The sequence below is a fragment of the Pseudoliparis swirei genome, chromosome 15, assembly GCF_029220125.1.
Source record: "Pseudoliparis swirei isolate HS2019 ecotype Mariana Trench chromosome 15, NWPU_hadal_v1, whole genome shotgun sequence".
Lineage (NCBI taxonomy): Eukaryota > Metazoa > Chordata > Actinopteri > Perciformes > Liparidae > Pseudoliparis > Pseudoliparis swirei.
The window spans coordinates 21,718,008-21,732,836 of record NC_079402.1 but is presented as its reverse complement, the minus strand read 5'-3'; the positions used below and the strand labels follow the sequence as shown (position 1 = coordinate 21,732,836).

The 14,829-nt window shown below is 43.2% G+C and overlaps 3 protein-coding genes across 6 annotated transcripts in view; 2 read left to right on the top strand and 1 right to left on the bottom strand.

Annotated features, from left to right (window-relative positions):
- fer (fer (fps/fes related) tyrosine kinase) overlaps window positions 1–4,500 on the top strand; it is a 17,970-nt gene extending 13,470 nt beyond the window's left edge. For all 3 annotated transcript variants that reach the window (XM_056432018.1, XM_056432017.1, XM_056432016.1), the window contains exons 12-20: window positions 1–128; window positions 214–336; window positions 428–484; window positions 561–679; window positions 1,593–1,687; window positions 1,775–1,898; window positions 1,979–2,133; window positions 2,554–2,676; window positions 2,765–4,500. The exon at window positions 1–128 is cut by the window's left edge. In XM_056432018.1, coding sequence (XP_056287993.1) covers window positions 1–128; window positions 214–336; window positions 428–484; window positions 561–679; window positions 1,593–1,687; window positions 1,775–1,898; window positions 1,979–2,133; window positions 2,554–2,676; window positions 2,765–2,901 — 1,061 coding nt within the window. In that variant the 3' untranslated portion in view covers window positions 2,902–4,500. The remainder of the gene's footprint in view (window positions 129–213; window positions 337–427; window positions 485–560; window positions 680–1,592; window positions 1,688–1,774; window positions 1,899–1,978; window positions 2,134–2,553; window positions 2,677–2,764) is intronic.
- A 224-nt stretch (window positions 4,501–4,724) lies between these two features.
- Window positions 4,725–6,126, bottom strand: cdc26 (cell division cycle 26 homolog). 2 transcript variants are annotated; one of them, XM_056432022.1, is made up of 3 exons: window positions 6,040–6,126; window positions 5,511–5,605; window positions 4,725–5,000 (listed from the first exon to the last, which is right to left on the bottom strand). In XM_056432022.1, the coding sequence occupies exons 2-3, from the start codon at window positions 5,589–5,591 to the stop codon at window positions 4,800–4,802; spliced, it is 282 nt and encodes a 93-aa protein (XP_056287997.1). In that variant the 5' UTR covers window positions 5,592–5,605; window positions 6,040–6,126; the 3' UTR covers window positions 4,725–4,799. The 2 variants fall into 2 exon arrangements, with proteins under 2 accessions (XP_056287997.1, XP_056287998.1); XM_056432023.1 differs by having other exon boundaries at window positions 5,984–6,070.
- On the top strand, window positions 6,123–14,536 carry prpf4 (PRP4 pre-mRNA processing factor 4 homolog (yeast)). The gene is made up of 15 exons (XM_056432020.1): window positions 6,123–6,205; window positions 7,333–7,507; window positions 7,581–7,767; window positions 8,058–8,145; window positions 8,272–8,351; window positions 8,430–8,523; window positions 8,595–8,689; window positions 8,775–8,833; window positions 9,289–9,412; window positions 9,554–9,643; window positions 10,448–10,570; window positions 13,346–13,453; window positions 13,736–13,854; window positions 14,124–14,230; window positions 14,349–14,536. Exons 2-15 carry the CDS (start codon window positions 7,351–7,353, stop codon window positions 14,433–14,435), a joined length of 1,518 nt encoding a protein of 505 aa, XP_056287995.1. The 5' UTR covers window positions 6,123–6,205; window positions 7,333–7,350; the 3' UTR covers window positions 14,436–14,536.
- Window positions 14,537–14,829: the final 293 nt, after the last annotated feature.

Below are 14,829 nucleotides of genomic sequence, written 5' to 3'. Positions count from 1 at the left end.
AAGCCCAGGAGCTGCTGCGGCTGCAGGGAGACTTCCTGGTGAGGGAGAGCCACGGCAAGCCGGGGGAGTACGTCCTGTCTGTGTTCTCTGCTGAGCAGAGGAGGCACTTCATCATCCAGTACGCTGAGGTACGCGCACACACACACAGACACACTAACACACACACAGAGACACACACTAACATGTACCCCCCCCCCTCTTTCTCTCTGGTAGAGTCAGTACCGTTTCGAGGGCACAGGGTTCTCCACCATCCCTCAGCTCATCGAGCATCATTTCACCTCCAAGCAGCTGATCACCAAGAAGTCTGGAGTGGTACTGCTGAACCCCGTCGTCAAGGTAACCCACTGACACCTGCGTATACTCAGTAATCACACGGGCAGAGGTTACCTGTGCTCTCAGGTGAGTGAGTGGGTTTGTGTGTCTGCAGGATAAGAAGTGGATCCTGAACCACGAGGACGTGGTGCTGGGGGAGCTGCTGGGGAAGGTGACCTCACTTCCTGTTTCCTGTTGTTTATTTTACTCCGCTCTGTAACGTCCCATCATGCCTTGCTGGTTGCCAGGGTAACTTCGGCGAGGTGTTCATCGGGACGTTGCAGCGAGACAAAACGCCGGTCGCCGTCAAAACGTGTAAAGAAGATTTACCTCCAGAGCTGAAGATCAGGTTCCTGTCTGAGGCCAGGTGAGCATCCATCAATACATCATCAGTACATCATCAGTACATCATCAATACATCATCAATACATCCATCAGTACATCATCAGTACATCATCAATACATCATCAATACATCATCAGTACATCATCAGTACATCATCAATACATCATCAGTACATCATCAGTACATCATCAGTACATCATCAGTACATCATCAATACATCATCAGTACATCATCAGTACATCATCAGTACATCATCAGTACATCATCAGTACATCATCAGTACATCATCAATACATCATCAATACATCCATCAGTACATCCATCAGTACATCATCAATACATCATCAATACATCCATATATATATATATATTACTAAAATATATATATTTGTATATACATTTTTGTATTAATTTGAATATATTTATATTGAAACATATCTATATGTATATTTGTTTCATATATATTTATGTATATTTATTAAAATCACCTATTAATCTATAGCTATATTTATTTATATTTATATTATAATTTTAATAAGAAGTATGTAAATTATATATTTATTATTTACTTGTTGTACATACAGGATCCTGAAGCAGTATGTGTATTATATATATTGTATATTATATATTTAATAAGTATCTGTGTCTTATATATTTAATAATAAGTATCTATTATATATTTAATAATAAGTATTTGTGTATTATATATTTAATAAGTGTGTACACAGGATCCTGAAGCAGTTCGTGTATTATGTATATTATATATTTAATAAGTATATTATATATTTAATAAGTGTGTGTACACAGGATCCTGAAGCAGTTTGTGTATTATGTATATTATATATTTAATAAGTATATAATATATTTAATAAATATATTATATATTTAATAAGTAGATTATATATATTATATATTTAATAAGTGTGTGTACACAGGATCCTGAAGCAGTACGACCATCCCAACATCGTGAAGCTGATCGGCGTCTGCACGCAGCGACAGCCCATCTACATCGTCATGGAGCTGGTTCCCGGTGGGTGGAGCTTATTCACGATGATGTCACGGTCGGCCGGTCCTGTGTTTTCATTGGTCGGTTCCTAACGGCTGACCCGTCGCTCAGGTGGAGACTTCCTGTCCTTCCTGAGGAAGAAGAAGGACGACTTGAAGACGAAGCAGTTGGTCCGCTTCTCGGTGGACGCCGCAGCCGGCATGGCGTACCTGGAGAGCAAGAACTGTATCCACAGGTGAGTCTGGAGCAGCTGCTTCATCCCACCGCCATGGTACCTGAGGATATTCACCTGTCTGTCTCTCACCTGTTTGTCAGGGACCTGGCAGCGAGGAACTGTCTGGTGGGAGAAGGCAGCGTGTTGAAGATCAGTGACTTTGGGATGAGTCGGCAGGAGGACGACGGGATCTATTCTTCTTCCGGACTCAAGCAGATCCCCATCAAATGGACGGCGCCGGAGGCCCTGAACTATGGTAACGCCCCCCGAACTACGATAACGCCCCCTGAACTACAATAACGCCCCCCGAACTACGATAACGCCCCCTGAACTACGATAACGCCCCCTGAACTACGATAACGCCCCCTGAACTACGATGACGCCCCCTGAACTAGGGTGACGCCCCCTGAACTACGGTAACGCCCCCTGAACTACGGTAACGCCCCCTGAACTAGGGTGACGCCCCCTGAACTACGGTAACGCCCCCTGAACTACGGTAACGCCCCCTGAACTACGGTGACGTCCCCTGAACTACGGTAACGCCCCCTGAACGAGGGTGACGCCCCCCGAACTAGGGTGACGCCCCCTGAACTAGGGTAACGCCCGAATCGCCCCTGAGTCATGAGCCCTGCTCTGATTGGTCGCTGATGAGTCCCTCTCTGATTGGCTGTTGCAGGTCGTTACAGCTCTGACAGCGACGTGTGGAGTTACGGGATCCTGCTGTGGGAGACCTTCAGTCTGGGGGTGTGTCCTTATCCTGGGATGACCAATCAGCAGGCCCGAGAGCAGGTGGAGAAAGGTAACGCGTCATGATGGAGGTTGATGAGCGCGAGCCGTCCCCGAGACAAACAGATGTTACAAAGTGTGTCTTCCCTTTTGGTTGCTAGGTTACCGGATGTCCTGTCCTAAGTGTTGCCCTGACGACGTGTACAAGGTGATGCAGCGCTGCTGGCTCTACAGCCCGGAGGACCGGCCCAAGTTCTCCGAGCTGCAGCGCGACCTCGCCGCCCTCAAGAAGAAGTGATGACGTCATCGCACGACCTCGCTGCCATCAGGAAGTGATCACGACCTCGCTGCCATGAAGAAGTGATGACATCATCGCAAGTTTTTCCCGCCTGCAAGAAGAAGTGATGACATCGCACGACCTCACCGCCATCAAGAAGTGATGACATCAAAGATCTCACCACCCTCAAGAAGAAGTGATGACGTCAGAGTTTCAGCAAAGAAGAGTTTGTTTTGTTTTTTCAGGTGGGCGTGGTCATCATGTGGGCGTGGTCATCATGTGGGCGTCTCTTTTGGTAAAAGCAGAAACCGTTGAGCTTTTTGAGAACAAACATCTTTTAGCTGCTGGTGAACTCATTTCAGTTAAAACACGACGTTAGCATGGATGTAGCACGCAATGTTAGCATGGATGTGGCTCGCTATGTTAGCATGGATGTGGCTCGCTATGTTAGCATCTTGCCCGAAAAAACTCTTGTTGGTCAGATTTAGCTGAGCATGACTGGAGTGGGGTTGATAGCATGTTAGCACGTTGTTAGCATGTGCAGATGAGTTATTTTCTTCTTCTGCTATTAACAGTTTTTAACATTTGAGTATCAAATTTTAAGAAACATTTATTTGGGAGAATTAAATTTTGAAGCTTCTCAAATTCATTGGTTAGCACGCTAGCAGTGATGCTAGCTTGGCCTGGTCACATGACCCTCAGGCGTCAAACTGCTCAAATAAATACAAATAACTTTTAAACGTTACATGAAACCAGATTTTATTTTGAAAAATCTGTTTCCTGTGAGTTTTAAAACGTTCTACAGTTAAAAGACTTTTTACAAAATAAGCTAAAACTTAAACAATCAGTCAACAGGTGGTCAGACTTTAACACACCCCTCACTACCGTAACCGTGGCAACAGCGTGAACACTAAAACAATCGCTTAACACTAAACAGTTTGTTTTGTTTTTACAGTTTCTGTTTTTATATATTATGTTTTTATGATATATTTTAGGACAACTCTACTGTCTAAAAATACAAATAACAAACTGACCTTTTATTTTTTAAACCGCTCTAGCGTCACTCTGACCACGCCCACTCTGGCCTGTTCGTATTTGTTTTTAGGAAATGTTTTTGACCAATCAGTGATTAAGTTTTTTTTGTTGACGGCTGGAAAAGAAATTGTCTCTGAAATGTAAAAAAAAATGTTTTAGTTGTTTATTTAAGCTTTTTAATTGTTATCATTTTATTGTGAAATTTTTTTACAATTATTTCTCAGCCAAAGTGAAACACATCGTCTCCAAAACAATTCTTAAGAACAAACTATGTATAAAATTATTTTAAAGATCATCAGCACTTAATGTTTCCTGGTTGTCATGAAAACTGAAATGTTTAAATGTTTTTAAAAGAAAGTTTAATATAAATATGTATATCCTACAAAAAGAAAGACGTGTATCTGTAAATGAATCGTGAGTCCTGATTGGTCAGAATCACTTTCTGGACTGTGGGCGGAGCTTAAATGTGAGCGACTGTAAATACCTTCAAGATGTTTTTTAACACTAACCGTGTCTTTTATATTTGTTTCTTTATAAAAATATCGTAGCATTTATTATGAAAATAAAACAAATCATACGAACAAATGTTTCTAATGTTTATTTCATTTCACGTATGTTTCCAATTAGCGTAATATTTATAAATGAAAATTAAGCAAATAATGTTTTAATTCAAGTCAAATATTTAACATTTAATTTAGCTTTTAAAATCAAAATGATCTTTTCTTGGATCATTTATACATATTCTTAATATCGGGAGAGAAACATCCCATAATAGTTTAGATCCGTTCAAATATCTGATGCATCAATAATCAACGTGTTTGAATCAACTTTATTGAAAGTTAACTGAATGGACAACACAACGCAGTGAAACATTTCATTATTTATTAAAACTGTAAACTCCCGAACAACGTGGGCAGCGTGGCCGGTTTGGGGTGGGGCTTGTAGCCGATTCGCTCGTTGATAAGCTCCGCCCTCGACGCCGCTGTTGAGGATGAAGCCGAGGCTCCGCCCCCGATGTCAACACTGACAGAAGCTCCGCCCACTCCACCTCCTGACTCCGCCTCCTCTCGCTTACACTTCCTGGCCTGTAAAAAGTTCATTAATAAGAACCTTAATCAATACAGAAACTTAATAATCAATAAAGAAACTTAATAATCCAGAAACTCATCGGGATGTTGAAGAAACATCAAATCCATAATGAATTATGCATCTCGTTATGTGACTAATCAATTATTGTTTAATAAAATATTGCCTCTTGACTGACATTATTGATAGTATTGATTGATATCAGTATTAATATTGACAGTATTGATTGATATTGACAGTATTGATTGATATTATCAGTATTACTATTGATAGTATTTATATTGACAGTAGTGATTGCCAGTATTGACATTCACAGTATTGATATTGCCAGTATTGATAGTATTTAGATTGACAGTATTGATATTGATAGTATTGATAGACAGTATTGATATTGCCAGTATTTATATTGACAGTATTGATATTGCCAGTATTTATATTGACAGTATTGATATTGCCAGTATTTAGATTGACAGTATTGATATTGACAGGTGCATCAAAGTGATTTAAACCTCGAGCTCTTTCTTGACGCTCTCGAACTCTTCCGTGTCGTCGATCTTCAGCTCCAGACGAGTCGGTTTCCTTCTCAACATCTTCTGATTTTAAACTTCAGAAACAATAAAACAAGACAAACATTGAAACAAATTGTATTTACATACGGACTGAGAGTATGTGTGGCTTGTAAACATTACGTGCTATAGATGCTATGCTAACCAAACGGAGGTGATGTTGACAAACTTCAGGATCAATTAATCAATAATGTTGAATCACTGTTGGAGACATTTAGAGATGTATTGATCCATCAGCTGATCAATAAATCAGATATCTACTGTGCGACAACGTGACTTGCAGACCACCTATCACTTTATTGTGAAGGAATCCACATGAACAGGAACCCCGGCCCCGGGACGAGGAACAGTGAGTACTGAACACAAGTCAAATCATTTAGTTTAACCGGAAACGGGTCAAAGTCCTCTCTACTAACCGGAAACGGGTCAACGTCCTCTCTTCAACAGGTAAAACACACGTCCGTAAAGTTACCTGACAGGTAAGCTGGAGCGATATTTTCCCGGGGTTTCCCTCTTCTCGTGCTTGTTTGCTGCAGCTTCGTCCACCGGAAGAAGAAACCTTTGACCCGGAAACGGATGACTAGTTTACATCCGGGTCACGCCGCTCTGAGACGCTACCGCTTCGTTTCTTTTCACAGGTCAGTTTGATTTAAATTAAAATATGTATGCGGGTTCACGCACGTCATATTGTTATAGTTATCACAGCTGGCGCGTGCCGGCTCGTGCGCGTCACACGTCACGTGAGCCGCGCACGTGAAGGACACCGCTGTGCTGTTTTGAGAGCTAATGCTAACAGTAGCTTTGGTTACCGCGCTGCGCTTCGCTTCCAACTGCGTAAGAAAAGCGCAGGATCCCAGACCGGAGCCCCGAGCGCTCCTTTCGTTCCTCAGAACTGAACTCCTCCCGGTCTCCTTCCTGTGTGTGTGGCTTTGTGAGTCTCAATGAATCAACGGCTAATCAATAAGCTATCCTCTATAACTTATTGATTAGCCGTTGAGCAATACTCACTGTGACTCCTAAACACGTGACTGTCTCAGGTGAACCTCAGAATAATAATAATCATAATACACATTACGTCATGACTGAAGCTCATGAACAGTGTGTGGTGTCACCTGTGTCAAGAAACGAGTCGAAGTATATTTAGAATCACTTCCATTTTTCATTTGCATTTTACAACCCACACAAAAACATGAATCTTTTTTTCGCATATTTTTATTATGTATATATATATTTTTTTAATGTATGCATATTTTTTTATATATATTTTTATTATGTACATTTATATCTTTTTTTAATGTATATTTATTATGTATATATATATATTTATATCTTTTATGTATATTTATATATATATATATTTTGTAGGTACATTTTTATTCGATATATTTATTTATGTATTTTTATTTTCTATATCCATATCTTTTTATTATGTGTAGATATACTTTCTTTTTTTACATGTACATTTTTATTATCTATATATTTGTATTATGTATATATATCTATTTATATATATTTTTACATGTATATTTTTATTATCTATATATTTGTATTATGTATATATATCTATTTATATATTTTTTTACATGTATATTTTTATTATGTATATATCTTTATATATTTTTTTACATGTATATTTTTATTATTTATATATATATTTATATATTGTTTTACATGTATATTTATTGGTATTGTCTTTGATGTTTCAGTGTGTGTTTGAGTTCATATGTGAACTATATATTCATGATGTTTTCTGTCCACTGAGCAGCAGCAGCACAGAACAAAGATGTCTGACGACGACGACGTGGCTCCCGTCCCCAAGAGGACGCGTCTGTACTACGGCAGCCTGGAGGAGAAGGAGCGCGAGCGCCTGAGCGAGTCGGGGAGGGGCGGCGATGGCGTGAAGGCCGGCATCAAGGCGGGAAACATCAACATCTCGTCAGGTGGGTGTCACGGACTACAGTTCCCACGTGAGAGACGTGTGAGTGAGACTCCGTTTCCCATGATGCCTTGCAGGAGAGACTCTGGAACTCGAGGACCGGGCCAGCGACCGGCAGCACGACGCGCTCGCTGCCTTCGAGCAGCGGCGGCGAGCGCGGCAGATCACCGTGTCCACCGACGACACGGAGGTGAAGGCCGGCCTCCGGGCGCTCGGGGAGCCAATCATATTGTTCGGAGAGGGACCAGCTGACCGCCGGGAGAGGTACAGATAATATACTTCATTAGTTCAACCAACAGCGATCAATAGAGTCATGATCAATGCTCCAAAAGTAAACACAGGAAACATTCTATAAGACGTTGGTAAACAAATGTTTGTGTTAGCATGTTAGCATGTTAGCATCTATCAGATCAGCAACAACACTTCTGACCTCAAATTTCACACTTTAAATATTTTTCTATTCATGAAATCAGAAACATAATGTACTTTGTGTGTGTGTGTGTTTGTGTGTGTGTGTGTGTGTGTGTGTGTTTGTTTGTTTGTTTGTGTGTCAGACTTCGCAGTGTTCTGTCAGTTGTTGGTCCGGACGCTCTGAAGAAGTCCAGAAGAGAAGAAGAGAGAGCCAAGAGGTCACAGGACGAGGTCAACACACACACACACACACACACACACATACACGTACACACACACACACACACACACACACACTCTGCGTCTTGAAATTCTCAAGTTTCTGAACCAAGGAAACTTCTTTCTGACCAATCACAGTGCCAGCAGACATGGTACCACGAAGGCTCCGCCTCCCTGAAGGATGCTCGCCTCTGGTTGGCCAAGTACTCTCTGCCGAGGTGAGTTGGCAACACACCGACCAATGGGAGGCGGGTGTGCGTGTGGAGGAATCTGACGGGCTGTGGTTGGTCCATCAGGTCGTTGAAGCGGCTGGAGGCGGCGCGCACGCTCCGGGCCGTTCCCGAGGCGACCAGGGCCATCCGGCAGCAGGAGCAGCAGAACAGCCTGCGGGTCAGAACACGCGATGATGTCATCGCTGCTCATCATCAATAAACTTTATTAACAGATTCATTTCTCTGTAGAATCTGAACAACTTCTGCAGTCAGATCGGTGACGATCGACCAATCAGCTTCTGCCACTTCAGCCCCGACTCCAAGATGCTGGCCACTGCCTCCTGGTGACAAGCCCCGCCCACTTCAGCCTAATCACTCTATGTTCTGATGAAGCTAACATGCTAAGCTAACATGCTTCCCCCCCCACAGGAGTGGCCTGTGTAAGCTGTGGTCCGTCCCCGACTGCAGCCTGATTCGTACACTCAGAGGTGGGCGGAGCTTCATGTTTACCTTTAAGATTCATTATGTACTAGTATTAGGTTCTGTGGCAATTTATTTAAAATCATAATTATCTATTATTAATTGTACTGTAATTAATAATTGTATACCTTTTAAAATGTATGTATGTGTGTATATATGTCTTTAACATGGACACATATAAACAAATAGATATATATATATATACATACACACACATTTATGTAACATAATATAATAATATATACGTATGTATAAATACATATATTTATACATACGTATGTATAAATATACGTATATATAATATAATATTTATACGTATGTATAAATACGTATATATATATATTTATGTGTGTGTATATATGTGTGTGTGTGAGTACATATTTTTTTAATATTAATTCATTTGTATGTCGTGAGTAACTGACTCCGCCCCTTCTCCATGTCACTGCTCTCTGATTGGCCGAAGGACACCACACCAATGTGGGCGCGGTGGTCTTCCGCCCGGAGTCCGGGATCTCTCTCGACCAATCAGACGTCAACTTGGCCTCCTGCGCGACGGACGGGTCTGTGAAGCTGTGGAACCTCGAGAGGTAGGAGGGAGGAGACGAGGGAGGGAGGAGTCGAGGGAGATGAGGGGGGAAGGAGTCGGAGGGGGACAGGGAGGAGACGAGGAGACGATGAACCACTTCCTGCTCTTCATGTTCACTCCTGCCCGTCTCTGGTTGCCGTAGCGACGAGCCGGTGGCCGACATCGAGGGCCACAGCGACCGAGTCTCCAGAGTCTCCTGGCACCCTTCTGGAAGGTTCCTGGGGACCGCCTGGTAAACTGCTGCTTCTGTGTACTAGGATACACAGTGTGTACTAGTACTCACAGTGTGTACTCTGTGTACTCTGTGTACTCGTCTCAGTGTGTACCTGTGTACTCTGTGTGTACTCTGTGTGTACTCGTCCTCAGTGTGTACTCTGTGTACTGTGTCCTCTGTGTGTACCCTGTGTGTACTCTGTGTACTCTGTGTGTACTCTGTGTACTCTGTGTGTACTCTGTGTGTACTCGTCCTCTCAGTGTGTACTCTGTGTGTACTCGTCCTCTCAGTGTGTACTCTGTGTACTCGTCCTCGTACTCAGTGTGTACTCTGTGTGTACTCGTCCTCTCAGTGTGTACTCTGTGTGTACTCTGTGTGTACTCGTCCTCTCAGTGTGTACTCTGTGTGTACTCGTCCTCTCAGTGTGTACTCTGTGTGTACTCGTCCTCTCAGTGTGTACTCTGTGTGTACTCTGTGTGTACTCGTCCTCTCAGTGTACCTGTGTACTCGTCCTCTCAGTGTGTACTCTGTGTGTACTCTGTGTGTACTCGTCCTCTCAGTGTGTACTCTTTGTGTACTCTGTGTGTACTCGTCCTCTCAGTGTGTACTCTGTGTGTACTCGTACTCTCAGTGTGTACTCTGTGTACTCGTCCTCTCAGTGTGTACTCTGTGTGTACTCGTCCTCTCAGTGTGTACTCTGTGTGTACTCTGTGTGTACTCGTCCTCTCAGTGTGTACTCTGTGTGTACTAGTACTCAGTGTGTACTCTGTGTGTACTCTGTGTGTACTCTCAGTGTGTACTCAGTGTGTACTCTGTGCTCAGCTATGATAACTCGTGGCGGCTCTGGGACCTGGAGGTCCAGGAGGAGATCCTCCACCAGGAGGGTCACAGCAAAGGAGTCCACGACATCCACTTCCACCCCGACGGCTCGCTGGCTGCTACTGGGTACACACACACACACACACTGTACTACAAACACACTACACACACACACACTGTACTACAAACACACTACACACACACACACACACTGTACTACAAACACACTACACACACACACACACACACACACTGTACTACAAACACACTACACACTACACACACACACACACACTGTACTACAAACACACTACACACACACACACACACACTGTACTACAAACACACTACACACACACACACACACACTGTACTACAAACACACTACACACACACACACACACTGTACACACACACACACACACTGTACTACAAACACACTACACACACACACACACACACTGTACTACAAACACACTACACACACACACACACTGTACTACAAACACACTACACACACACACACACTGTACTACAAACACACTACACACACACACACACACACTGTACTACAAACACACTACACACACACACACACACTGTACTACAAACACACTACACACACACACACACACTGTACTACAAACACACTACACACACACACACACACACTGTACTACAAACACACTACACACACACACACACACTGTACTACAAACACACACACACACACACACACACTGTACTACAAACACACTACACACACACACACACACTGTACTACAAACACACTACACACACACACACACACACTGTACTACAAACACACTACACACACACACACACACTGTACTACAAACACACTACACACACACACACACTGTACTACAAACACACTACACACACACACACACACACACACTGTACTACAAACACACTACACACACACACACACACACACTGTACTACAAACACACTACACACACACACACACACTGTACACACACACACACACACACACACACACACTGTACACACACACACACACACTGTACTACAAACACACTGTACACACACACACACACACACTGTACTACAAACACACTGTACACACACACACACACACACTACACACACACACACTGTACTACAAACACACTACACACACACACACACTGTACTACAAACACACTACACACACACACACACACACTGTACACACACACACACACACACACACTGTACTACAAACACACTGTACACACACACACACACTGTACTACAAACACACTACACACACACACACACACTGTACTACAAACACACTACACTACACACACACACACTGTACCTACACACACACACACTGTACCCACACACACACACACACACACACACACTGTACTACAAACACACTACACACACACACACACACACACACACACACACACACACTATGTACAAACACACACACACTGTACACACACACTGTACTACAAACACACTACACACACACACACACTGTACACACACACTCTACTACAAACACACTGTACACACACACACACACTGTACTACAAACACACTGTACACACACACACACACACACACTGTACTACAAACACACTGTACACACACACTACTACAAACACACACACACACACACTGTACTATAAACACACACACACTGTACTACAAACACACACACACACTACTACAAACACACACTGTACACACACACTGTACTACAAACACACACTGTACACACACACACACACACTGTACACACACACTGTACTACAAACACACTACACACACACACACTGTACACACACACTCTACTACAAACACACTGTACTACAAACACACACACACACACTGTACTACAAACACACACACACACACACTGTACTACAAACACACACTGTACACACACACACTGTACACACACACACACTGTACACACACACACACTGTACACACACACTGTACTACAAACACACTACACACACACACACTGTACACACACACTCTACTACAAACACACTGTACACACTTTACACACACTGTACAGACACACACTCAGGGTTTTTCCTGCATAGAGAACATTTGGGCGCGCGCCTACGCCGTTTTCCCGAGCGCCTAAGGCAAAAAAAAGTCTGCGATGAAAAAAAAAAAAAAAAACTGTGTTCATCAGGTGCATGTCAGCGAATATGTTCTCAATAGTATGTTTCAAGGAGGCTACAGCCGAACCCTCGTTCTGTTTGGATCAATAGTGATCGAGTTCAGTGTTTCCCCGAGGTTTACAGCTTCAGGGGGCGGGACTAGTGCCGCTAGCCACGTTGGTGCCCTGAGCTTCATTTAACACGGAGGTGCGCTCACCTGTGTGCGCATCACGGCAGAGCGAGGCGCGCGCCGGCATCGGAGCTCTGGCGCGCGCGAGCCGAGAAGAGTTGTTGACGAGGGGGGGGGTGTTAGTGAGAGTGTGCTCACCCGTGTGCGCGCATCACGGTAGAGCTTCGATGATGGCGCGTGCATCGCTCTGTTGCGCGAGCCGAGAAGTGTGGGGGGGTGTCAGATTTCACCCTGTTATAATGGTAGGGGAAACACTGGAGTTGATAAGCGTGTCTTCTTGTCTGATCAATACGCAACTGTGAGGTGCGCGACTTGACAGAGCGGCCAGCTGCTGATCACTCACTCCACAGCGTGACGTGCATGAATAGATGGTGCGTGCGCATTTTGACCCAGGAAAAACCCTGCACACTGTACTACACACTGCACTACACACTGCACTACACACACTGTACACACTGGTACATGTACTGTGGTACTACTCTCTATGCTTCACGTCGTCTCTCCATCTGACTGTTGACCCGCCCCTCCCTCCTCTCGTCCAATCAGAGGCCTGGATGCCTTCGGTCGGGTTTGGGACCTTCGGACCGGACGATGTGTCGTGTTCCTGGAGGGACACCTGAAGGAGATCTACAGCGTCCACTTCTCCCCCAACGGGTCAGCCAATCAGAGACGAGCATGATGAACACACAGCCAATCAGAGACGAGCATACTAAAGTCACAGCCAATCAGAGACAAGCATGATGAACAAACAGCCAATCAGAGACGAGCTTGATGAACACACAGCCAATCAGAGACGAACCTCCATTGACTGGTCATCAGATAGGAATGTGATCAGTCGGCTTTAAAGATAATTTAGATTTATTAAAAAAAAGTAAATTCTTGTCATTGTGACGTGTTTTTGGATAGTACATATTGAGTGTTGGTTCTGTCCCTCAGGTATCACCTGGCGACAGGAAGTGGGGACAACACCTGTAAGGTTTGGGAGCTGAGAAACAGGAAGTGTATGTACACAGTCCCCGCCCACCAGAACCTGGTGTCCTCCGTCCGCTTCCAACGTAAACAATGCTTCCTACTTTATTCACTTTTTATTTGTTTCATTAATTATTTTTATTCTGTATTTATTTAAATGTATTTATATGCAAATTGTTTTATTTGACGTGTCTTTCTCTTTTTAAGTTCAGTTCATGAATTTGCTTTAATTTAATTTATTTTGGATTCATCTGATATTCAACATTTCCTTTTTTTACTTAAAAAAGTCGATTATTTATAATTTACAAAATGTTTCCTGTATGTGTCTCTGACCTCACTTCCTGTTTGTGCGCAGCCACAGACGGTCACTTCCTGTTGACCGGAGCTTACGACAACACGGCGAAGGTTTGGAGTCACCCGGGATGGACGCCGCTGAAGACGCTCGCCGGACATGAGGGGAAGGTACGCACGCGCACACACATACTCACACGCACATACTCACACGCACATACTCACACGCACACACTGATTGGTCCGTCCAGACTGCTGATTGGTGGATACATAAACGTTCTCCTTCCAGGTGATGGGCGTGGACGTGTCGCCTGACGGGAAGCTGATCGCCACCTGCTCCTACGACCGCACCTTCAAGCTGTGGCTGTCGGAGTGATGAGTGATGTCATCACAACGACTTTCTTTTTTTATCAAAACGATATTTCCACTCTTTTTTTTTTTTGTTCTTAAAAAAATAAAACAATTTACATTTTTTAATTGTCTATTTTTAATTTTATTAAAATGACGATTTTTATGATCTCTCCATAATATCCTCGTTTGTGAACGTCAGTGACCGCTGAGGGAAATAAGAGGGAACTTTAATAATCCTGAAGGAGTTTCTTTAAACAACTAAACTAAAACTATGAACAGAAAGACACCAATACCCTTGTCAAGTATGTATTTGTAACAGCAGTAATAAGGCCCGTAGCAACAACAGCAAATAATGATTCATAATAATCTGAAATTATGTTAATGAAGAGTACTGTAACTATTTATACGATTGATAATGT